Source organism: Emydura macquarii, unplaced genomic scaffold (assembly GCF_026122565.2).
Source record: "Emydura macquarii macquarii isolate MOO-44397 ecotype Brisbane River unplaced genomic scaffold, CSIRO-AGI_Emac_v2 contig_2531, whole genome shotgun sequence".
In the NCBI taxonomy this organism is placed as follows: Eukaryota; Metazoa; Chordata; order Testudines; family Chelidae; genus Emydura; species Emydura macquarii.
Window position 1 is genome coordinate 10,060,741 of NW_027132668.1, and position 24,742 is coordinate 10,085,482.

The 24,742-nt window shown below is 39.3% G+C and overlaps 1 protein-coding gene across 3 annotated transcripts in view; it reads right to left on the minus strand.

The window, feature by feature from the left end:
- Positions 1-24,742, minus strand: part of COL4A2 (collagen type IV alpha 2 chain) — a 191,355-nt gene that overhangs the window by 119,360 nt on the left and 47,253 nt on the right. For all 3 annotated transcript variants that reach the window (XM_067563700.1, XM_067563702.1, XM_067563703.1), the window contains one exon: positions 18,602-18,682. In XM_067563700.1, the coding sequence (XP_067419801.1) occupies positions 18,602-18,682 (81 nt within the window). The remainder of the gene's footprint in view (positions 1-18,601; positions 18,683-24,742) is intronic.

Sequence of the window (24,742 nt, forward strand, 5' to 3'; positions counted from 1 at the left end):
GTGCACCTTATTGCTGCTTCAAAATGGAAAAGAATGCAACCTCCCTTGCATGTCCTATGTCCTGCTGACTGCGTAAGAGGGCCTAGCCATACTCCCAAAATGACAGAGGAGAACGCCTCACTGGGTATGTCTGAACTGTGATTAAAAAAAACCCCACAGCACCGAGTCTCAGAGCCCAGGTCAGCCGAAGTGCTCACAGGGCTTGGGCTACGGGGCTAGAAACAGCAGTGTAGATGTTTAGGCTTGGGCTGGAGCCCAGGCTTTGAGACCCTATCCCTCCCTCATCACAGCCTGAGCCCTGCAAGCCCAAGTCAGCTGACCCGGGGTGGCTGTGGCCATGCCACTGGTCTTTTATTGCAGTGTAGACATACCCAATGAGGCCTTCACCCCTGCATTTTCCTCTCAAATGCACCAAAGAGACTGAAGTAACTCCACTGGCTTCAGGTGGAGTTACAATGGGTAAAATTGATTTAAGTGATAGGAGAATCAGGCCCATTGTTTAATGCCCTTGAATTATGCCACAGTGGTTAAACCTAAACATTTAACAAAGTGTCCTACTACATCTTTAAATATATTACTCCTACACATAATTTAACACTATTGCAGAAAATTGGATGAAGAAACAGAGGACATTTACAAAGAGTTCCAGTTCTGAATACGTTTTCTAGTGGACAGTTTACATGTAAAAAATTCCTCCAATAAATTTACTGCCCAGGTCGGGGGAAATATCATTGCCTTCCCTCAGATCAGGGACTTAATGGTCACCAGTGTAGGGCTAGACTGTGACACTGCCACAAGTCCTGTGCAGGGTGATGTATAACTGTGTCAATGCAAGAACAGCAGAGAGAAGGAATCATGTCTTTGAGAGGCATAATTTAATTTATTTTTTTCCCCTTGCTACTTCTATCAGCAGAAAATTATGACACTTTGTGTCCTGGGTTAACTGTACTGGGCAGCATGTGGGGCATGCAAAAGGATGAAAAGGTAGGCTAAAGCCAAGGCAACGCTCATTCTCCATGCAAGTGCTTGGGTAATGGCGAAAATAACAGACACACCATACCAACTTACTCCTATGTGCTCAGACTCAAGTTCAAGGTAAACCCATGCATGGAAAGAAGGAGGATTCTTACTGTTCTTTACAGTTCTGCATGGCTGCACAGTCCAAGGGGCAATATAGCCCTTAGATAGTATACTTCTATGGTGTTCAAGAGTCTGTCATACAGAACACTAGTAGTTATATATTCAGTTCTGCTTTTCCAAGAGCTTTATAATTCCCCCAACTCTTTTGCTAGACATGTTTTTCTCCATATTCTACTCTATTGTTTTCCTGTGGGGACCCTTAACATTCTTTTCTCATCTCTTTAGATGACAGTCCATCCCCAAGGTCTAACTTTCTATCTTCCCTAAAGAAAACCTCCTGTTTTTAACTCTTTTGTACCAATTTTGCTTCTTAGTCATATTCCCATTATTTAACTAGAGAAACTTACTATATCATTTCACTTTATATCTACCAGCAGATCTGTAATATTCTGAATACTAAAGTTTATTTTGTCTAGTTTTTCAAACCAGCCTATAAAGACTTGGTAGTTACAGATCACTGCATAAGATGATAAATTTGTTAAGTATAATGGAAGTGATTAAAATACATGGTCCTCCCCCACACTGTCGGAAGCACAGCATCACACAGTAAAGACCTTGTCACTTGATTTATTATAACCTCACAGCTTTTAACAAAATCATCTCCATAAGTCTTTGAAAGTAATAAGCCTGTTGAAAGAGACATGATCTGAGCAGAGGATAGTAAGTCAGGAAGTCTGGAGAATTCCCATCTTTGACACTGTGACTACCCACTGCATAGCCTTGGGAAAGTTGCTGTGGGTAATATTCTTTCATCCTTACTAACACGGAGTAGTACCTACTCCGTGAGCAGCTGCATTTATTTCTTAATTGGTATATAACCAAGTAGTACTACCCAATGTGGATAAGGCTGGCAGAATCAGGTCTTGAACTACTGCTGAGGAAATCCTGCAGTTTGGTTTGCAAGGGTTAGAAGCAAAAACACACTGCAGATTTATGTAGAGATTGATTGTGCCATTTAGACACACCCTAGAGTAAGGAGTGCTGCAGAGACACACCATCCCTGAGGACCTGAAGAGGAACACTCTCGCATGCAAGGGGAGCATACCCATTACTACACCCCTTTATGAGTCATAACTTACTCCTCTGCATCTGGTCCCACTCCATACGCTGGTGAGGAGCGTGGGAGCATGGTCACTCCTTCTCAACCCTCTCTTTGACTGCTTTGCAGTCTTGGAGAAGCACTGACAGAGCACCCCAACTGATCCTTATGCAAGCCACACAAGGCATAAGAGAAGGTTTATTACAAACTTTGCCACTTTATATGGGCATAAGGACCAGGAAGGATCTAGCCCTTAGAGATTTCAAGTTTAACAAATTTGAACCTCCAATAGGACTTGTCCCTCTACCCCACTGCCTATCCCTGACAAAAAATTGTTATTGAAAACCACAGGACTGTGAGCATAGTGGAATTACAACACAATTCTGTTGTTCAGCACACAAACAGGGTTCTAGAACTGAAAATATATAATGGCGAGAGGAGTTAGTGGCACAGGTACTGGAGAATAACATGGTGCTAGAACAGTTATATCTGAACGATACAGTATTTTTCCTGTGGGAAACATTTAACTATGAACTAGTAAGCCAGTTCATGTGCCCACTAAATACCAAACCAAGTCAACTGACTCTGTATGGAATCAATACCTGCAGAATGGTGCTAGAGGGCATTTTGCTGTTAAAGTTCTTGTCCTTTAGAAGGATGCTGTTTAGAGGTTCTGACCATCCAGATTCAAATTTTGTTGTTATTATTATTGGTTAAGAGCTAAAAATGTTTTGGCACTGTACGAGACAAAGAATGCCTCACAGAACATCTTCCCAAAGAGCTTACACCCTAAGCAAGACAGACATAGCATGCAGGGAGAAATGCAGATGAAGGAATTACTACATTTTAAAAAAATATAGTTTGTTTTATTAATTTGTCTTCTGTGCAACTTGGAAGAAATAAGCCTTAAAGTGGGATTTAAATGAAAAGAGGTTAGCGGGCTGGCAGACTGGAATGGAGAGGATATTTCATCTGCAAAGGGGTGCTTTAGAATAAGACATGGCAGTGCCTGAGAGAAGCTAACAAATAAGGCATCAAGCTTAACATAAATAGAGTGGAGGGTGTTGAGCTGATACAAGAACCAAGATCTGAGATGCTAGTAAGGATGAAAAACGTAACCAGTTAGAGTAGACAAGGAAGAACCAGCAGGGGGATTCAAAGTGAGTGGTAATAATGTAGTCAGAATGATGGGCAAGGAAGATTATTTTAGTAGTTGCATTTTGAATAGACTGCATGTGAATGATTTGATCCCTCGGAAGGCTGAGGAGATGAACTTTTGGATCTTAAATCAATATTATGCTCTGCCATAGAATTTGTGGCCAAACCTACCAGTTTTTAGAAATTCAGCAAAGAGCTAAAGAGATATCTTTAACTAACAAGGTTATACTTGCAAGAATAAATTTAATAAAACTATAGCATGTGTATCTATAGAGACAGTTAAATATAAGATTTCATTTTAAGAGTGGGAAAATGCAGCCATATGAATGCTGGTAAACAAAGACTTTTTTGTGTTATGTATCTGGGGTAGTATGAGACAATAGGGAATCTGAAAGGTTAAGTTGTTTCATAGAATTATGTTTCAGTGAAAAATTGCTTTACATTTTAAATAGTTTTTTTTAAATTTGTTTGGGCTTGCAGATAATTGTCCAGTAAGAACTCCAATGCCTAAGACAGAAAGGTCCTCCAATAGTAAGTGCTATAATTCTAGCATGTTTTGATGCCTATGCTAATTGCAAGTTAGTATATTTTTAAGAAGACAAGCAACAAGTTCAGTACAACTTGAAATAAAAATCTCAATAGAATACTCAAATTGAAATTTTGATATGCATTTAAAAAGACATTCCTTCCTTTTCAGATCCAAACAACAGTATAAATGACAAGGCAGATATTTTAAAAAGAAAGAATCTTAGATATACACACTCCCTCAAAACTGAAAACTACTGTGAATGCTTATAAATGCTTCAAACGTATACAGGCATTGAAGAATCTTTCCAAAGCGCATACTGTGACAATAAGACAATATTACATAAGAAAGGCCAATGGTCCATCTAGCCCAGTATCCTGTCTTCTGACAGTGGCCAATGACAGGTGCTTCAAAGGGAATGAATAGTACAGGTAATCATCAAGTGATCCATCCTGTTAGCTTTTCCCAGCCTCTGACAAACAACAATCCCTGCCTATCCTGGCTAATAGCCATTGATGGACCTATCCTCCATAAACTTATCTACTTCTTTTTTGAACCCCGTTATAGTCTTGGCCTTCACAACATCCTCTGGCAAGGAGTTCCACAGGTTGACTGTGTGTTGCGTGAGGAAAGACTTCCATTTGTTTGTTTTAAAACTGCTGCCTATTAATTTCATATGGTGACTTCTTAGTTCTTGTGTTATGAGAAGGAGTAAATAACACTTCCTCATTTACTTTGTCCACATCAGTCATGATTTTATAGACCTCTATCATATCCCCCCTTAGTCTCTTTTCAAGATGAAAAGTCCCAGTCTTATTAATCTCTCCTCATATTGAAGCTTTCCATACTCCTAATCATTTTAGTTACCTTTTCTGTACCTTTTCCAATTCCAGTATATCTTTGAGATGAGGCAACCAGATCTGAACGCAATATTAAAGATGTGGGAGTATCATGGATTTATAAAGAGGCAATACAATATTTTCTGTCCTATTACCTATCCCTTTCCTAAAGATTCCCAACATTCTGTTAGCTTTTTTGACTGCTGCTGCACACTGAGAGGATGTTTTCAGAGAATTATCCACAATGACTCCAACATCTTTTTCTTGAATGGTAACGCCTAATTTAGACCCAATCATTTTGTATGTATAGTTGGGATTATGTTTTTCAATGTACATTACTTGGCATTTATCAACACTGAATTTCATCTGCCATTTTATTGCCCAGTCATCCAGTTTTGTGAGATCCCTTTGTAACAGTATTGAGAAACAAATATACACAATTTGCCTAGAGAGCTAACTATTCATTATGACAATCCACTCCATTCCCACATTCCGGATTTGTCAGGGTCACAGACTCCAGAGATTCTGTTAATGGTTTGATAGCTACCAAATGAGAAAAAAGGAAAATGGGTCAATGTTGCTTGGTCCCATGTGACAAAAATGAAGAAAATAGAAGCAAGCATCATATTGAGAAACTTGCTGTAAAGCCTTAGATACATGTCATGAGAAACCATGTACAATCTGGAATCGTAATCTTGTAATCTAAAGGCTAAATTGTGACCTGGACTATCCCTTTTACAACCCTGCATGAGCTACCCAATTACATCTCAGACCCTCATCCTGTAATTTACTTGCTCTTGTAAAAATATTCTATTCAGCGCAAGCAAGAGTTGCAAAACTAGGCCCAGGGTGAAGTAAGTATTTCTATGCAAAGTTGTACAATTTAGGTGGTATTGTAATAACTAAAGCCAAAGCCTTAGTATCTAACCACAAGAGAAATATAGTAATTACCCTGAAACATGCTGTCTGGATTATATTAGTGCTATCACAAAGTCTAATTTATACCTGAAAATAGGGCAAATCAATCTGATCCAAGAATTTACTGAGCTCTATAGGTATCACTGACCACAGTGAATCAAGAAGTTCCAGTTGATTGTAGAGTTGTGAAGTCATTTAATAAATGTAATTGTACATTTTTTTGTTTAGGAATATAAAAATAATGCTCTAAATGTGTATATGAAAAACAGTAGGAGAAACTTCTTTACTTTGTTATTACTGAGCAGAAAAGTACAGTAACTTTTTTAATGATAGTTGGTAGAATCTGAGACACTTCTTATTCATTTTGAATGCCTGTTTCAACTGACTAATCTTATTCATCTTTGTGATCAATTTAGCTTTCCATTACTCATCTTCTCTAACAAGATAGTTGACATTTTTAAAGGCTCTGTTTTGTCCAACATTATTTCCTCCTACAGCTAAAGAAGTCTTGCTTTATCCTTATCTGGAATGAAACGGCTCTTGATTTTTTACCAACAAAGTATGTTTTGTGTAGTTTCATTGTCCATGTCTCATTACATTCATCTTAAGGATATACAGATGGCCACATACCATCTTAAAAAAAAAAAAAAAAAAAAAAAAAAAAGCTAGCCCCAAAATAAAGTCCTAAAAATACCAGTGAAATATCTCCTCCTCTTAATGACTTTCTTCAGTATAAGTTTCCTACTTGAATATATTATCACAAGCAGTCCATTAATAGAATGCATAGTTAACCAAGAGGATATTCAAGGATGTAAGAATCAGATACAATTAGAGCTAGGTGAATAGTGCAAAAAATTGTGATTCCGGAATATTTCTTCCAATGTGAATTTTGAATTATCTATATTCACAACTCTTGTGTTCACACTTATTGCATATACAAATTCTTGTGCTTTATAAATAAAAATTCTTATAAAAGGCAAAATTTTAGCTTTTGTGCTTGCATATTCGCTAAATATTTCAAACTGCATAACAGCAATATGATTTTACATTTCAATACGAAATTTGCAATTTGCATTGTTTTGGTACATATGTTACCAACAAGAAAACGGAAACAATACCACCTGACTTATGTAATCACTCAACATAGTGTGACTTTCATATTTTGAATATTTGCAGTTCATGAATGATCTGCATGCCAAAAACTATTTGCTGACGAAATGAATACATTTGAGAAATTCATGTTTGTGAACATTTTCAACAGAAAAAGAGATGAAAGTCATCAAATAGTTATATAATGCTGTATATGCTCAGCTCTGGATGCCAAAATCATTGATTGTGCTCTTCTTGCATCTTTTATTGTATTTTTTTATTGAAGGCACCAAGGATTGGGCCCCATTTTGCTAGGTGCTATACAAACACATACGAAGGCACAGTATTTACCCCAAAGAGCTCACGATTTAGGAAAATAAATGACATATAAAATGTGAGGGAGAGGGATACAATCTTGGTATATTATTAATTAATTAATGCCTCATGCTAAGAAATGTACACACAATGTTATTCCATATTATTGTTGCATAACTCAAACAAGGAATTGGTTAATGTTAAAACTGATCTATTCACTCTGAGTTACAGTAGTTAAACTATTATGCGGTTTATATGTTTAATGTAGTCCTGAGAGGAGGGATAAGGAGAAAGGAGGACAAAGGTTATAACAGTGGGACTGGCTGGTTGCTTAGATGATTCTGCATGCTTTGGGGTAGAGTTTTTTCTGTTAGTTGAAGTCTGCAATATTTTGGCGTGTGGTAGTGGAGGCAGAGGACACGGCATTATAAAACAAAGTATGAAGAAAATAGAAGAAGAGAGGAAAGAAGGCATGTATGTGTGAGAGGAGGACAATGAGAAGAATGATGGACGGCAAAAGAAAGGCTGGAGTGTAAAGGTGTTTTGTGGTAGGAAGGAGGAAGAATGAGTGTAGCACAAACAACCAAAGTAAACCAGCAAAGCCCAGAGTTCAGATTTCAATCCTCAGTTAATCAGATGATTGTTCTCTTTGCTGCTGTTCTGGCTAGAGAATGTAGAGCCCTGACTCCTGTCACCTTTTATAGGCCACCCACCAACATTCCTCCGACTTCTGCATGGGGCTGATGAAAGACACTATTTGTGCCTGGTATACCAGGCTGTCTAATGTAGTTTTAGTTACATTATGTAAGAGATGAGCTTTGAGACTCTCAGCCAAACTTCAGAATTTTGCTAAAACTATATCCAAGATCCTAGATAGATGTAATTGTATAGCTCTAGTCTAAGGGCAATAACATCTGCGAGATTAGCACTTCAGTGATTGTTTTGTTGGAGATCAGGGTCATGTGCATGTTTTAAACACTGTGGGGTGGGAGATAGAAAGAAAAAGGGAGACTTCTCTTTCCGCCTCTTCCTCAGCCCAGCAACATCCCTTCCACTCCTTTGTGGCTATGTTTTAAAGAAGGCCTGGCTTTTTGGCTCATGCAGAATAAGGTGAGGACAGGACGTCAGCATGTGATGGCCCTTATAGTACGGTAATCCTTGAGACACACGTACACTCAGTCTATCATCAATTTAATCAATTCATCTTCTCCAGATGCCCAGTCAGCGTGGTTATAAAAACTGGGACAAAATACTGTTTATTGCATTATTGACTGAGACAGACCCAGGTTCCAGATTTTCACGGACACCTTCGTAAGTCTATGTATGTTTTCCCCATTCATAGTTAACTAATTTTTATATAATTTTAAGCCATTCTCATTAGAGATACAAAAAACTGACACTATGGATTACTCAGCAAAACTTTCCTTTGGACATTCCTTGCCCCCAGATCTTATGGAGTATGTTCAGTTGTAAAGAATTCACTTCCTTCATGGGGAAAACACTCTAGAAAAAAATCCAGTTCAAAAGAATTGTTAGTGATTGAAAAATGTATTAAAAGCACATATAAACACATGGTTAAAACAGAAACAAATGTGGATTTCCATTTATGATTGTTATTATGATAGAGGACTTCAGTAACTCAGCCAGAGGTAGGTGTCTATTATAGGAGTGGGTGGGTGAGGTTCTGTGGCCTGCAATGTGCAGGATGTCAGACTAGATGATCATGAATCCCTTCTGGCCTTAAAGTCTTTTATTAAAAACACAAAAATAAAATCTAGTACTTATCCAGGCATCATGAGCTCCAGCTACCAGACTGACTGATGGTTGGGATAGGGAGTGGGTGGGTTTCCAAAGAGGATGGAGCTAGGCTGTTCTCAATGATGGCAGATGACAGAACAAGGAGCGATGGTCTCAACTTGCAGTGGGGAAGGTCTAGGTTGGATATTAGGAAAAGCTTTTTAACTAGGAGGGTGGTTAAGCACTGGAATGGGTTACCTAGGGAGGTGGTGGAATCTCAATCCTTCGGGGTTTTTAAGACCTGGCTTGACAAACCCTGGCTGGGATGATTTAGTTGGGGTTGGCCCTGCTTTGAGCACGGGGTTGGACTAGATGACCTCCCTTCAATCCCTAATCTTCTATGATTTTATGATAGTCAGTGAAGCCCAATTAAAGCATTTTTCACTAAACAGAATGTGAGGATATAAACAGACATGAAATTTCAGATGGACTAAAACCAAGTTATTTTAAAATGCAACATTCTGGCTGAGTGTGTCATGGTCCCCTCTGGGCTACTTCACACAGAGTGGTGGTTCCTAAACTTTTTAGTACAATTAGCCCTTACAGATATTTTAAAATTAGATTCAAGAGGGACATTAGACTTTGGACAATTTTGTGACTTTATTCTCAGGAAGTCTCTCTGCTGAAGGCCTCCTGGAAGAGCAGAGGGTACAGAGAGTCTCCCAGCCCCTGCAGCAGCATAAGACACAAACCCATAGATAAGATGCAGGTGATTTTTAAGTTTAATAGTCTGTTAATTAGGAAAAGAATACCCATAACAGACACTGATTAAAACTTTTCGCAAATAGTCATAGCTCCCTTAGGAACTCTTCTTGGTTCCTCAAAGGAGCCACGGCTCACAGTTTAGGAAGCACTGGTAGACAATCGGGCCCAGACCCACAAAGGTACTCAGGCAATCCCCAGATTTAGGTGCTTACACTCCATTTTTAGGCACCCCGTGTTTTACCACAGGGCTGCTCGGCTACCGCCCGACCATGTAGATGCTTTCACTCACGTAGCACATAAGTGCTTACAGTAAAAGTTCCCTCTCTAATTATGTAATCTGCCTCTAGGCATCCACACTGCTGCCTTACTTTAGGCAGCCAGACAACTATCTTCCGCCTAAGTCCTGAGGGAGGATAGGGAGAAGCACCTACTTTGCATGCCAATCCTGATCTGCTAGGCATGCTCAGAGGCTGCCTAGCTCCACATAAAACAGCCAGGGAGTGGGGATAGAGTAATGTAAGGTTTAGCCAAGCAATTAGGATACTTACCTGGGATGTGAACAGGGATCGAGGAGCTCTCAGGAGAGTACTTTTACCCCTGGTCTATACAGTGATTTTATCCTTTTCTCTGGCCAATTGATACTTAATTATTCAATTAATGTGAAACAATTTCAAAAGGAGAGATCCACATCAATATACCCCACAATCCAGTGGTTCGGGCAGCACCTAAAGGTGGCTGATCCCTATTCAAATCCTCTCTGCTCATCAGACAGAAGGGGGAATTGAACAAGCAGTCTCCCACCACCGGGATGAGTGCACTCATGACTGGGATAAAGGTTATGAGAGAGCGCCTTGTCCTCCATCCCAACTGCTATTTTGTGTGAAGTGAGGCAGACCTCTAACTCATTCTTGCAAGAGATGGCAGAGATGCCTAAGCCACTTGACTCCAGCAGAGGGGTTCCCCGCTCTGGATTGCAAGCAGAGAGAGGCACTTCCCTGAAGCCCAGACTCAGCCCCGAACTCTGTGAGAGCCTTAGGACACACCCCATCTGGTTGGCTAGTTTAGGTGGCTTTTATAGATCCTGCTTTTAGGTATCTGTCTCTCATCATTCATTGTACAGGAAGCCTAACTTAGGCTGTGTGGATCTCATTGCTGTTCCAGTGATTTTCTAGGTGCCTAAAAGTTAGGCATTGCAATACCTGCCCCTTTGTGGAGATGAACCTAACAGCCTACTTACTTCTGCCAGCTATTAGGGTTATGCTTTCTTGTCAAGTGAAAGAAGCCTGTGTATAGGTCTTGGATTGGGCTTTGCTAACAACAAATGATAGGGGCGCTTATAAAGGGACGAACAAACAAAAACATACATGTGAAAGGGAATTGAATTTGTGTATCAAAGAGCAGAATTTAGCTTCACAGCATTTAAACAAATCTCTGTGGATATATTATTTTCCTAATGTCCACTTTTTCCTCTTAGTCTAGAGACCATAAGTAGCTTTCTCTAATCCCTAGTATTTTGACAAAGCTGAGTCACAGAGGGAATTGCAACAACAACAAAAAAATAACTTGCATTTCCCAAAAGACTGTAATTTTTCTTCTGCTCACCCTTTATTATTCTGTACTTGGTGAGCTTGCGTTACAAGTCTAAGAGCCCCTTGTCAACACATAATTCTCCTTAACACCATTGGGAGTTCTAGGCTTAAATCTGCCATTGTTAAACAAAACAAAAACAACCTCCTGCCCATACCCCAAAATCAATAGCCTATCAACCGATTGCAGTTTTGCTCTAAAAGCCGGATATTAAAGGTGTAATTGTAAATCAGTGACATTTCAAGTTATTACAGTATTCAATTTGTGTGAAAATGTGATTGTCATTTCAAAACAACAGTAGTGATGAGATAGACAATTATTCCACCAATATATGTAAAAATTCAAAGGACTCTCAAATTACAGCAGTAACATACAGAACAGAAAACTTTGGTAATTGGTTTAGATATTTTTTCCAGTACAATGACAGACTCTTGGTCAATATAAGTAGTCTGTTGTAATTTAGTAAAACATAGCTAAAGATAGAACACAAAACTGTGAAAGAGTTACATGAAACATATATAACGTATAAAAAACAGAGGAAGAAGGTGGTCTTGGTGGTTCAGTCACTGGACTGGGACTCAGGAGATCTATGTCCAATTACTAGTCTTGCTAAAGACTTCTTGGGTGACATTATGTTTGAATTTTTTGCTGACTCTCTTTTTATTTACTGTATTGTTGAAATTTGTTTATAAAAATGAGCAAGGGAAGAAGACTTTGATCCTTCCCAATAAAGGAGCATCAACTTTCAGAGTCTTCTCTTTTCTTATACTTTGTATCAGTTTCTAGTGAAGAACCTGACAATTCTTTTAAAGAGACATTTTAAATTTAATTCTATCCCAGGGTGTGTGTTTGCAAAATAAATAAATAAATAAATACATAAAAATAAATCCACAATATTTAATGGGTCAAATTCTCTGCTGGTATGAATGGATACAGCTTCATTGATGTCAAAGGAATTTACACTAGTTGAGAATTTGGTCCACTATGAAAATAAATGATTACCCAACTAAAAAAGAAAGTCAGTAAAACAGTTTTGGGGAAAATCCTGCAGTGGTGAGAATCCAAACAACTTGCAGACATCTACAAAGATTGTTTTTATTCAATTGTGGGACAAAGAATACTCCTAGACCCAGTCCCTATATGCCAAGCTATAAACTTATATAAGAGGAGTTTATAAATGAAATACTAGCACAAGCCTAACTATTGCATAGCAGCCAGAAGAAGGAGGCTGATGTGACATAGGTATTGTTGATAAGTTATTACTGGCCTCTTCCTTCAGTTAAAGAAATATAATGAATTTCTTTTAAGGAGTTTGAGATATTCCTCATGTTTTGTGCATTATTCTCTCCAGGCTTCTCTCTTCATTGAAAAAAATAGTCTGAGTGATTTGACAAAAAAGGGCCATTACTGGCACACTGAACTATCTTTACAGCTCACGGCTTCTATTATTCCAGTCCATTACAAAAAGAATGGCCAAATGGCTCAAGCACTGCTAGACTCTCATGAAAAGTACAAAGTGAGGTTTTCAGAGGGAGCACTTTTTCACTCTCTGCAGAAAGATCAAAATGTTTCCATCCATTTCCATTTTCCGTCAAGCCTTCTAGGTCTAAACACGCTAATGAACAATAGGCCATGCAGTTGCCTATTATATTGCAAGCATTTGCTGCTGTTTCCCACACAGCTCGATTAACAAATTAAAAATTTCAACAGCAAATAAATGACTTTGTCCAAGGTACTGATTTGGTAAAGCCATTAAAAAAAACTATTTAAAATTTATAGGAGAACTACAAAAAACTAGATTACTTGAGCTCAGATAAGTATGTTTTCATGGCATAATAAACAAACAACAAAAGATAATTCTTTCTGTTATAAATTTCACTGCTTTTGTCAGATCCCAGTTTCTCATGGTGATCTCTCAGATAACTAGGTCTAATTATCTAACTGTACAGAGAGCTTTAATATCAGGTTGGAGACCTTTAACTGGGTTCAACACTCCATGAAGAGAGCCCTGGGGTCACAGGTTGTTGCTAAACAAACAGGCTGCTACGTTGTGTAGCTGTTGGTTCTTTATGAGAATATGTGGCTTCATTCCTATTTATAGTCCGAACATTCTTTAATCTGTTGGTTTCCTTAAGGCAGTAGCCTAACTCACCAACCCTGATACCAAAGAACATTTCCAGCCACAGGACTTTAGTCCCTTTTCTTCCAAGTATTAGTTTTAGTGCTTCAGCATATCACTCACTTCCATTCCCCTTGATCAGGGGCCTTCTGCAGGACCCCATCTACTTTCCACAGGATTACACTCCACAGGTCATCTGCCTGGGAAATAAGACAAGCCCCTCTGCCCCCTTCTCCTTTCCAGCCTTCGCCCTGCTGGACTACAGCCACAAGCTATCCACTTAAAAGTCTCATATAAACTGGGTTCTTCGCTTAACCTGAGGGCTCCTACTTTCTACAGCTGAGCTGTGCTTTTGCTGGCTCTTATGAGGACCAGGTGATGTTCAGGCTACCACCTCATCCCTGCCCTCACAGTCTCAAATGGGAGACAGCTGATTAGTCAAATGGGACTGAACCCAATTACCTTGAAGAGCCAGCCACCCTGTGACAGTTCCCATATACAGAATATCCGTATCTAGTTTGGACACAGTCTGAACTGTGCTGAGACTTCCAAAGAACCAGCCCACAGAGAAAAGGGAGAAGGGAATGAAGGAGTGAACACTCCAAGAAGTTAGGAGGAACTGGCTCAATAGGAGGTTCTCTTTATTTTTTCCTGCAAAGGTGCAAATTATGAGGGCAGGGAGGAAGCAGTAACTTGCACATAGGCTCGGGGCCGCCTGTGGCCCTCAAAGCTCAAAACGGTGGCCCTTGAGGGAAACAACTTTAAGAAGGAAATATAAATTTGATTATGAATTGAAAATGTAACCCTAAGCTATGCCCTGCAACCTTTACATTGAAGTATTTGAGTCAGACCTGTCACTATGGGGAGATGGTAGAGGGCATCTAGGCCCAAATCCACAAAAGAACTTGTGTGCCTGAAGTGGGAGTTAGGTGCCTAAATCCAAAATTTAGGCACTACTAAGGTCCTGAAAACCCATAAGTGCCTAAAATTCCTCCACACCTGCAATTTTGCTGCAAAAGTTCCTGAGGCACCTAAGTTTCTGCCTCTGGGCATGCATACTGCTGCCTCAGGGAGGCACCCAGACACCTCTCTCTCACCTAAGCTCTCTCTCACACCAGTGCGATCCTCAAACCAGGAGATGATAGATGGGGCAACGGCTCTCATCTTCAAGGATCGATCCAATAGGTGCGCCCTGAGCATGTCTATCTTCACAGAAAAAAAGCTGCGAGAGGAGGCTTCCTTCACAACCTTTAGTCCAGTGGTTTAAGCACTCACCTGGGATTGGGAGACCCTGGTTCCATTTCCCCATCTGACTGAGGGGGAAGAAAGGCCTGCCCCCATCACAGGCGAGTGCCCTAGCCACTGAACTATAGCATAATTCTCGCTCTCTCTGGCCCAATACATATTTAACTATTCATACAGAGTTTATGGCTTCAACAGCAGAGGTTGAAAGAGACCCATTCAGAATATCCCATAGTCCACTGGTGAGGGGGTGGGAAACTCCTATTCAGACTACTTCTCCTCATTGACCTGAGGAGGTAATTGAACTGGAGTCACCCACATTCCCAATGATTGCCATAATCACTGGGCTAAAGGATATAAGGGAGGCCTCTTCAACCTCTTCCTCCCCGGCCATTTTGTCTGGAGTTAGGTGAGTGCTGTGCTGCTCTTGCAAGAAATGACTTAGAAATCTGACTCCAGGAGAGGCTTCACTACTGTGGATCCCAAGCAGAGATAGGTACCTTGATTCAGCCAGGATTTAGGTGCCCAACTCCCAAAGAGAAGTGAGGCTTAAGACACAGCCCTCTTGTTGGCATCTATTTTTGGCTAGCGGAAGCGTGCTGGATTATATGGCTTTTATTCTCAGGTAACTCTCTTCCCCATGCATTGTGTAGGGAACCTAGACACCTAACCAGGGTTTATGGATTTCATAGGGCAGCTAGGTGGCTAAAAGTTCAGCACTGTAATGCCCAAGTCCCTATATGGATCTGAGCCCCACAATCTGGGGCCCTTCACAATCATCTCCTGTGCAGCCCCAGAAGCAGCTCTGATGTGAGCAGCAAAGAACACTCTGTGAAGCTGCTGTCTCTTTCCTGCTGCAGCTGCTCAGCAGCAAGTCCACTGACATTTCAGGGGAATGAGGACAGTGGCTCTGGCTGGCTCTTTATCTGCTTCCCCACAAGTCTGCAGGAGGTCACCTGACTCTCTTTGAGCCTAGGGGAGCCCTTAAAGGATGACCTGGAGCAGCCATGAGAGAAGAAAAGGAGGAAAAGCTGAAAACCAGCAATCAGTGATGGCTCTTTGGTCCTCTGCACCAGACCTGTCAGTGGGTGCTCTAACTTGGGCCACCTGGCAATAGTTCCCTAGGAACCGTACACCAGCTATGGGCAAGCAATAGGCAGCATGCTCCAGCAACTCCTTCTACCCGTTCCTGGCATGGTGGGGAGATGGAGATATAGAGCTCCCAGCTGTGACCTAAACTCATGCATCTGGCAGCCCTGTCAGACATTCCTGCAACCCAGCTGGTTCCTCCTGCATCAAGCCAGACGGTTAGCAGGAGCTGTACTAGTTCTTCTGGGCCACTAGGGGTACCTCTCTTCAGGCAGTCTCTGTGGCACCGGCTCTCAGGTACCAGAACAGAGCAGCAGAGAGGCTCAGAGCAGAGGAAAGGAGGAGGTGATTGTGGCAGGAGCTGCAAAGTAAGGCAGTAAGGAGTGAAACTTTATATATGTAAAATTAATTACAAGTTTCCCTTTAGATCTTGCCAGTCATCACAGATGTTTTCACAATTATTTATAATGTTTTTAATGTAGTGATGAATTAACTTCAGTCAGCAGCTTCTGATGTAGAGTCATTAGCAGTAATCCAAAGTAGTGGTATTGCTTCTCTGGCTTGAAAGAGTTATTATTAAGCAAGAGTCCTCCCCTAGATTCTAAATTTTACACAGTGGCGGCTGTGCTAATTAGCATCAGAACTTCATGTTTTCTTTCTCCAATTGTCTGTTGAATGTGCTGAATTCCAAATGCCCTTCAAAGTGAGAGGCTGATTATGCTAGTCACAGGACAAGCAAACTCCACACAACTTCTCCAGACTTCATTATGAATGATAACTAATAGGCAACAAGCCTATTGGGCATGTAGTGAGTCACCTCAAGAACAGAAAATGAGCTTTGGACCAGATAACATTGAGGTTTTGGATGAACAAATATTCCCATTGAGGATTAGCATGAGATCAAACTCCATGCCAAATTTAACCAAAGTCTCAAGAGGCAAAAAGTTGTTGCTCAAATCGTATGTACAGCTGAGCCTGTGACATCAGAGGCCAACAAATATAAAACGTATCCAATGCACACTCAGTCACAGTGATATTTTACAGAATCAAAAATAATTTTGTAAAAATGTTCTGAAGTTCTTTGAATAACATGTCTTTTCTCCATTATTCATACGTTTCTAATTAAAACTGAGCCACAAACAACAAAATAAAGGAGGAAAGTATGTTTTGTGATAGATCTTCCTTGGCTTTTAGTCTTTGCCTAACTATGGCCTGCAGGCATCAGGTGTTGAGCATGCTTTGCTCTCAGTGAAGTCAAAGGGAGTTAAAGATAGCGAGCACAGCAGAAGTTGCCCTAATTGGATAGTTTTCACAAATTAATTGATAGTGGTCTTACTCACTAATGTGCCCTAATGAGAGGATCTACTTTGCTATTTTAAAATTTTCAAGCTTCTGCCCTATACAGTTGTTTGGCTGATCTTTTCTCTTCTTTAATGGATTCAGCAACCTTGTGAAATAAGGATTGGTCAGCCAACACAAAAATGCAAAATATTTTAGTCACAGTAGTTGCTAGTATTTCAGCAAGCAACTGTTTCCACCATCTCTAATGGGTATGAGAATTCTGATACTTGACTGGTGTGACACAGATGATAATAAGCAAAAGTTTAACACCCAACTTCTTGAACCCATTTACTACCACTAAAAGTTTTATCCTATAGTTCACCAAGAAGGATGTGGAGGGAAGATGCATACCTGCTGAGTTGTGCTTGCAACAGCTGCCAAGAGAGTAATGTGCACCAATTAGGTCAGTGGCCTCTGCCCACAAATCAGCTTCAATTGGAGTAGGATGTGGCCATTGTAATTAAAAGCATGTCATGACCTAGCACATATCCCCTTCCACGTGGGAACTCAATATCCAAAAAGTCTGCTGGGGGTGTGAAGACTGAGCATGACTACTACAATGTTGTTCGGGCCTAACCCACAATATGACAATGAGATGTTCACCTGACATTGATATGGACAATCAGTACCTCTGCTATGAGCAGGAGTATTGCTGGTAATGTGTTGCTCCACCACTTACCTTTCAGGAGGGCAAGTAGCATCATCCTATGCAGAGGAGACCCTACATCTTTTGTGGCTATCCTAACACCTCCCTCTTCTACTGCCATGCAGGATCAAGCCTGAGGATTGTATCAAGAAATGGCACTGGCACAAACTGAGTATAAATTAGAGAAAGGGAGCTTATATATGATTCAAGACAGCAGCAAGGATGTGTGGCCTGCCTCTGCTGTCCTTTTCTCAGAGGCAGGGGGCAGAAAGAGCTGAATTACAGTATCCGATTTAGCAGAGTGAATCTTATGAGAGAAGGAAGGAGTCTGCCATTCATGGTTCCTAAATCATATAGAATTGGATGTGCACTCTTGCTTGGGTTAGGATCTTTGCATGGCAACTGCCTCATCCTGCAATCCTTTCCTTGCTCCCCTCAAAACTGTGCTCCAGCCCTTCTGCTTCATGCCAGTTCATGCCCCCCAGTCCCAAATGGCTCCCCTCTTAGGGAGAGATGCGAAATCCCATAAACCCTGGTATTCCCCTGCTTTAATGCAAATAATGAGCACAGGGTATATATTTTCACTCTGTGCCCCATTTTTAGAAATATTTCAATAAAACTGAAGGTTACTGAATGGCTTTATAATTGCTTAACCTCACCATATGATCCAGTGCAGTTCTGCCACATAAAATAGCCAGGGACAGGTGGTTTGCAATATAACTGAATTCTAATGTGCAGCATAATGAAAGAGACCTTTGGCTATAATCTTGTAGTCCTCCATACAAGTGCATGTACTGCGTTTTATTCCAGAATGTTTCTTTCTTAATTAAATCTTGGTTTCAGATGTGTGCTTAGTTGCTTCATTCAAACAGTCTAAAACTGCTATAGGAAGTATAGTAAATAAAATAAATTATTCTTTTGCAGCAAGAATATTGTTTAACATGCTTAATTCCTACAGCCTGATCCAAAGTGCACTGACGTAAATAGGTTTTGGAGCTGACCTCTACAGTACAACATATAACTGTTCAGATAGGAAGACATTAGAACTTACCCGGCCTCCTTTTTCAGGGAAACATTCACATCCCCCACTACAGTCTCTTCCTCCACATGGTCCTGTGTAAGACTTTCCACCCTGAAAACAGAACACAGACAAAAATAATGTTAAAGAATGTCAACTACAATACACAGGAGAAAACAGTGAAACATATACTTGGAGTGGTAAACTCATTGGGAGCTGTCCCAAGCAAAGACTGGCCATGTGACTTTTAGGTGAAGCCTTCTTAATGCATTATTTCCAAGGAGGAGGATTATTAAATTTCCAGTTCCTGGGTATAGATATTTTAGCAAAAGCATAACAGTGTATCATGATTAAGAGTCTACATTTTAGGAGTAATTCTCAAAATTGTCAGTGGGCGATTAGCACTAAGAATTGTACCGTGACACAAGATTTTCTACATTGATACAAAATTTCTATATGTTGTTATAACTTCACATTATTAGTATGTCTCATATCGTTTGATGCCTCCAACAAACATCTGTATCACATAAGCATAGTACAGCTGCTAGAATTCTTTAGGGGACATAATATTAGGTCATGTATCACAATGCAACAGACCATTCTATACCTAGTATTAATTTTTTTGTATTGTCAAGGCATATACAGTATATTCTAAGTTTTATTGCATTCAATAATTTAAAATTTCCAAAACAAGCACCTACAGTTGGGGGGAGGAGGGGAGCTCATGGCGCTCATATGTTTAAGTTCCTTTTGTGTTCGTTTTAGGGCATAAAATATTTAAATTAATTTGGATTCAAAGTTTTCCTGAAGTTTGACAAAACTCAGGAGCTAAAATGTGATAAAATGTGTCCTAAAAACTGAAATTGTGTCATCAGCTACCCCAAAGATTTCATATTTGTTTCAGAAATTATCTCCCAGACATAATACTCCCCAACTTCATTCACTGAACTCTGCACCAATAGAGAAGGAGAATATATTTAGACTATGCCATAGAGGAGTGACTAAGCCACAGCCATTTTGTAATCATTAGCATTTTTGCTCAGGTTTGTTCATATTTTAGCTAACTGACCAGCCAGATACAAACTCACACGATTCCCTGAGATATGCCCTTATTTTTTTTTAAAATACTCTGTATTTCTGTGTGATGATCTCCCTGCAAATGGAATGTGTACTTCTCTGTTAGCTTATGGGCTTTCATTTCCATAGATATTTTTCCATCCAGAAACGCAAAGTGACTGTGTAGCAACAGTTCTGTTCATTTTAATGTGGACATTGGTGCAGGGACCTGGGCTAGCATATCCCAATGGAAGACTGAGATCTTTGTTATGGAGCAAAGAATTAAGAATTAAGCAAAGAATTAATAGAAATTCATTCTGAATTTTCAGAGATCAGTTTAAATTGATAAATACCTAAGCTATATATATCCTAGGGACTAACAGCAACAGATTGGTAAATGCAGTTTGATAGTGTGTGGTTTCAATTATGCCTACTGGGGAAAAAATAAATAAGAACAACAAAGAGTTTCTCTCTTAATTGGTGGTGGTGCGTTGAATTTGCTAAACGTTACTGCTAAGAAGAAAATTCAGTGTGATTTTGGAACCTGGTAAGTTAGTGTACTTGTGGGAAAAAAGGCAGTTAACACATATTTAGATTGGAAAAAAGTTCAGAGGTCATTATTTATGACATCTTTTATTCCAACATTTAATTTGCAAGTTGTAGCAACATTCACCGTTAAAGTGGCGACACCAATTGTTTCATTCCATAATTTTAGGAATTTTTTTTAAATTTCCTTTTCCTCTTTTTTATGTTCTTTAATTACAAATATTCTTGGGATAACTCAGAGAAAAATCTGGAAGGTTTATCTAGAAGGTAGAGAAGTCAATGCGAAAATGTTTCAAACGGACTCTAATTTTCCATTCTGGATTATGGTTGGACTCTTCTCACCTGGGTTTGGCTTTTGTACTTCTGAGTTTTAGAGGAAACATTTTCCACTTTACCATCTATAAATGTTTATCATTCATTGAAGGAGTGTTACAATTTCACAATAATTTAACATTAAATGACAATGCAGTAACATAAGAGTTTCTTCCCAATGTTTAAATGTAAATTTGTTAAAAGATTCTTGTTAAAGTCTTATGTAAACAACGCTATATATATTTATACAGATGGAAGGGGAATCAAGTTAGAGTATGACATAAGACATTGTCATTCAAAAAGCCCCAAACTCTTAGGGACAAAAGTTTAGAAATATACAATGCATTTTTTAATATTAATTGATTTCTATCATTTTTGAGAAAAATGAATGTAATTGTTTATGTCAATAAACACGGACTTACTGAAAACTGACCTGAATATGTGAAAACTGTGTTTAAAATTAAATTACATTTCAGGAGTGTGCGCAATTAAATTGAAGGCAAGAACCAAATATGTAGCTTAAAATTCAAAAAGTCTGATGAAGTATAAGGTCAGAGGTAGGATTAACCTCTCATATCTTGGCGTTGGTCTTGGAAGTTTCTTGCAATTTCCTGTCATTAAATGTCCAACTATTATCTTAAGATACAAGCAACCACATTCTTTTGAAATCCTAAGGGTTGTTACAGTGCAGCTTAATTATGGAAGGTATACAGTGTAAGTGCAGAGTGTTTTATTCACACAAATATAGTTACTTAATAGCTAAGAGAAAGTTCTTTTTATATAGTATCTAAACAGTCAGACCAATGTACAGTGAGAATTATAGTTTTTAATCAAATTAAATCATTTATTGATCAAGTTTTGTATTGTTTAGTCATTACTACTAATCCATCATTATTTAAACTCATTTTAAGTCATCTTCTTCATCACTAGTTATTTAGCCATCATTTACAGTACACATTAAGGACTTTGGCTTTGTGCAGTTATATAGTTGCTAGGCTGATTTATCTGGGAACAATTCTTCAGCTCTACATTGAGCTCTGTTGGGCTATTCACATGAGTAAGCACTCAGTGTGAGTAAGAACTGCAGAATCAGACATAGTGAGTACATAAAAGCAATGATAGACTGGAGTTATAGACTGGATGTACTGTATATTAGACACAAAAATAATTTCCCATGGTATGTTGAAGACAGTTTTAAAATAAGTCATTTAAGGCTACAGTGATCTTTTCCTATATTATATGCAATACAAACAGTGAAATTCTTTTGGAGTCTATTCTCCTCTCTAAGTGCAGGTGATTCCTATGAATATCAATGGGGATTACACATGTGTTCGGAAAGGAGAATGTAGTTAATGTGTAACATTTTGCTGCAGATGGAGATAGAGCTTACTATTTATATACAAATGAGAAAATGTGAAATTGCCAGTGATGTCTGTGAACTTTGTGCATAAAACACTAGCATATTTAATATTAATCACATTTATGTAAAAATGCAAGTATAAAGCTCATGTGTCCCAAAACAAAGAATATTTTGTCCTCTCTGTTCTCACAAACTTTTTGTCCCAAGACAATATTTCTTATGCCAATACACATCCAGCCAACAAAAGGCAATTCTCAGCAAAGAATTTACAGAGACTTTCAGTTTTGACCTGAATCCGGTTTTCTCAAGCAAAACTCATTAAAACAATAAACGCTCACTACCCATTCAAACTCTGCATGTATTAACGATTTCTTTATTATTAGCATTTAACACAAAATAATCCACTTAAGTCATTGTCATCCCTCGATGCCATTCAAACCCCTTTGAGACCACTAATCTAACAGTTGGTATTCTGAAAGAGAACAAAGCTCCCAGTACAGTTCTACTAATCCATCATAAACAGGAAATATAGGCCATTTCCTTACACACAGCTTTAAACATTAAGGAGATTACAACCAAAATATTGCAACATGGTATCAACAGATTCTGCACACCCATGTGGTCTTTGATATTATTGCAGAATTTCATATGTTGTACCTCCGCAATAACTGTACTGCTGTGATCATGAAATAGTGTAACTTTATTCTTCCTCTCAGTCACAGCATCTATGCCAGGCTAAGGTTTACAGAGGGATTTAGAACGTCTGGGAACTTAACATAAAGCTATGATTTGACTAGTAGTGCTGAAAAACCTCATACTTGTCTGGTGTTGCAATGGATGGCATATTTGGTTGTTTTATGAGAGATTATGGCTTGAGAGTCAATTTAGGATTCCAAACATGCCTTTGAAAGCAGCACACTATAGCATAACCAGTCAGATCTGCTAATTCTTCATTTATAAACCCATAGTTTCAGGGGGATTACACTCAGATGCGAAATCTCATGCTGAAACGTTGTCCATCAAAGTCTAACCTGGAAGTTTTTCTTCCTTTGCTTACTTTAAAATAACAAAAAGAAAAATGAGCTTGCATATTTGTTACAGAGAAACAAGACAAATAGGAATGTCAATGGTTTCAAATGCATTACTCTGCTTGTAATCACTCAAAAATGGCTTTATTTTAAAAGAATAAATTTTGTGTCTTCTGCATGCCAAATTATTCTCCTAGCAAAATCTATAAACAAACCATTCAAAACCAGTCTGTAGAGTGTTGCTGGTTGGGATGGTAGGGATTAAATCAGCATCCATCTGCTTGCCATCAAGTTAGAGCCCTGCCTTTTGCAGGCAGACACACCTGCCAGGACTGTAGTGGAGGATAGGGAATCAGTCACCTGAAGCTCTGACTGCCTTCAATCCAGCAGCTACTAAGAGTCCTGGGTAGTAAATCCCCTATGAAGTCAAAACTTAAGCTTAACTGGGCAGATATCCAGAGGAAAGGGAGATGTAGATTGGCAGCTGGTTGAGAGGAAGGAAAGCATGTGGGTGTGGATGTACTCTGCAACTGTCCTGAGAATTATTTGGCTAAGAAAACCTCTCTTTTACCTAAGAATGCATGGCCTTTTTTTGTTTGTTTGGATGCATAACTACAATAACTTTAGCGCTTGACCTACATATCAAGGGCCAAACTGTGTATGTTTACAATTCCCATTGAAATTCAGGAGAGCAAGGTGTCTCTCTCTCTCTCTGGAAAGAAAATGGAACCTAAATTGGGACCCATTTGAGGAAGGACTTTTCACAAGAGAACAGACACAGCCCTGGCCACCAGCCATATTGCTGGTTTTGAAAAACAGTTCTGTGTATCCTCTACAATGTGTGCAAAATGAAGTGCACACATCTGATTATTAAGATTCAATAATACGTTTAATCTCATGAAGATCTACTTATTTCAGTTTTTCCGAATGTAGACCAATGTGAAAATATTCTCTTTGTTCCTGATAGAAAGAATTAGACCAGGTCAACACTACAAAGTTCTGTCAGCAGAGCTATGTTGATCAGGAACAGTGCATAATTTGTGCGAGGGCTTGCCAGGGCTGAGCCCCGCCACTTCTAGGCTTGACAGTTCATAGCCCCGGCACCTCTGGGCTTGCCACACCAGTTGTGAAAGTAAAAAAATTGCTTGAGCCCCGGCACCTCCTTCTGTCAGCATGTTGCTTCTGCATTAGGGGGCTAAGCTGGGATAGCTATGCAGACATAGGCTCTTTAGTGTAGAGATGGCCTGAGAATATAGATCTAAATGAGTGAGCAGTGTGGTTAGATTCGGATACTGGCTGACCCTGTACAGATGTGGAAAGAGGAAGAGAGTGTACAAGAAGTGGACAGACTCTCAATGCTTGTACTCCTTGGATGAAACGTTTAGGGGAGCCATAATCCTGCCTATGGTTCTAACAAGCTCAAAAGGGGTTGATATGGTAGAGGGGTAGCCAACCAAAGGGGTAGCCTGCCCGGCTTTCAGAACAGTGTGAGACTAGCAAATGTAGAGTAGGCATGCCGCATCTCAAAAAAAAAAAAAAAAATTATAAGAGCCTTTCCTAAGGAAAGGCACTTTCACAGAGGATTTAGTAGCCCATGAAAGCCACAAGGGCTCATAATATTCATTGTTTGGAGGCTGTATGATTTACTTTCATTTAAAAGTTAAATTTGGCAGTTATGCCATAATAATCTCTCAATATTTGGAGTGCCATTTACTTTTGTCTCCTCAATTTATCAAGTATTCTTGTCCCAGATTTCAGGCAATTTTTAGTAACAAATGTACATGGCAGTCATGTTTATCAGAGAAGTGGGAATTTTCTATTTAGATTTTCAGAAGAATTTTTACTTTGAATGGCTTTCATAGAATCATAGAA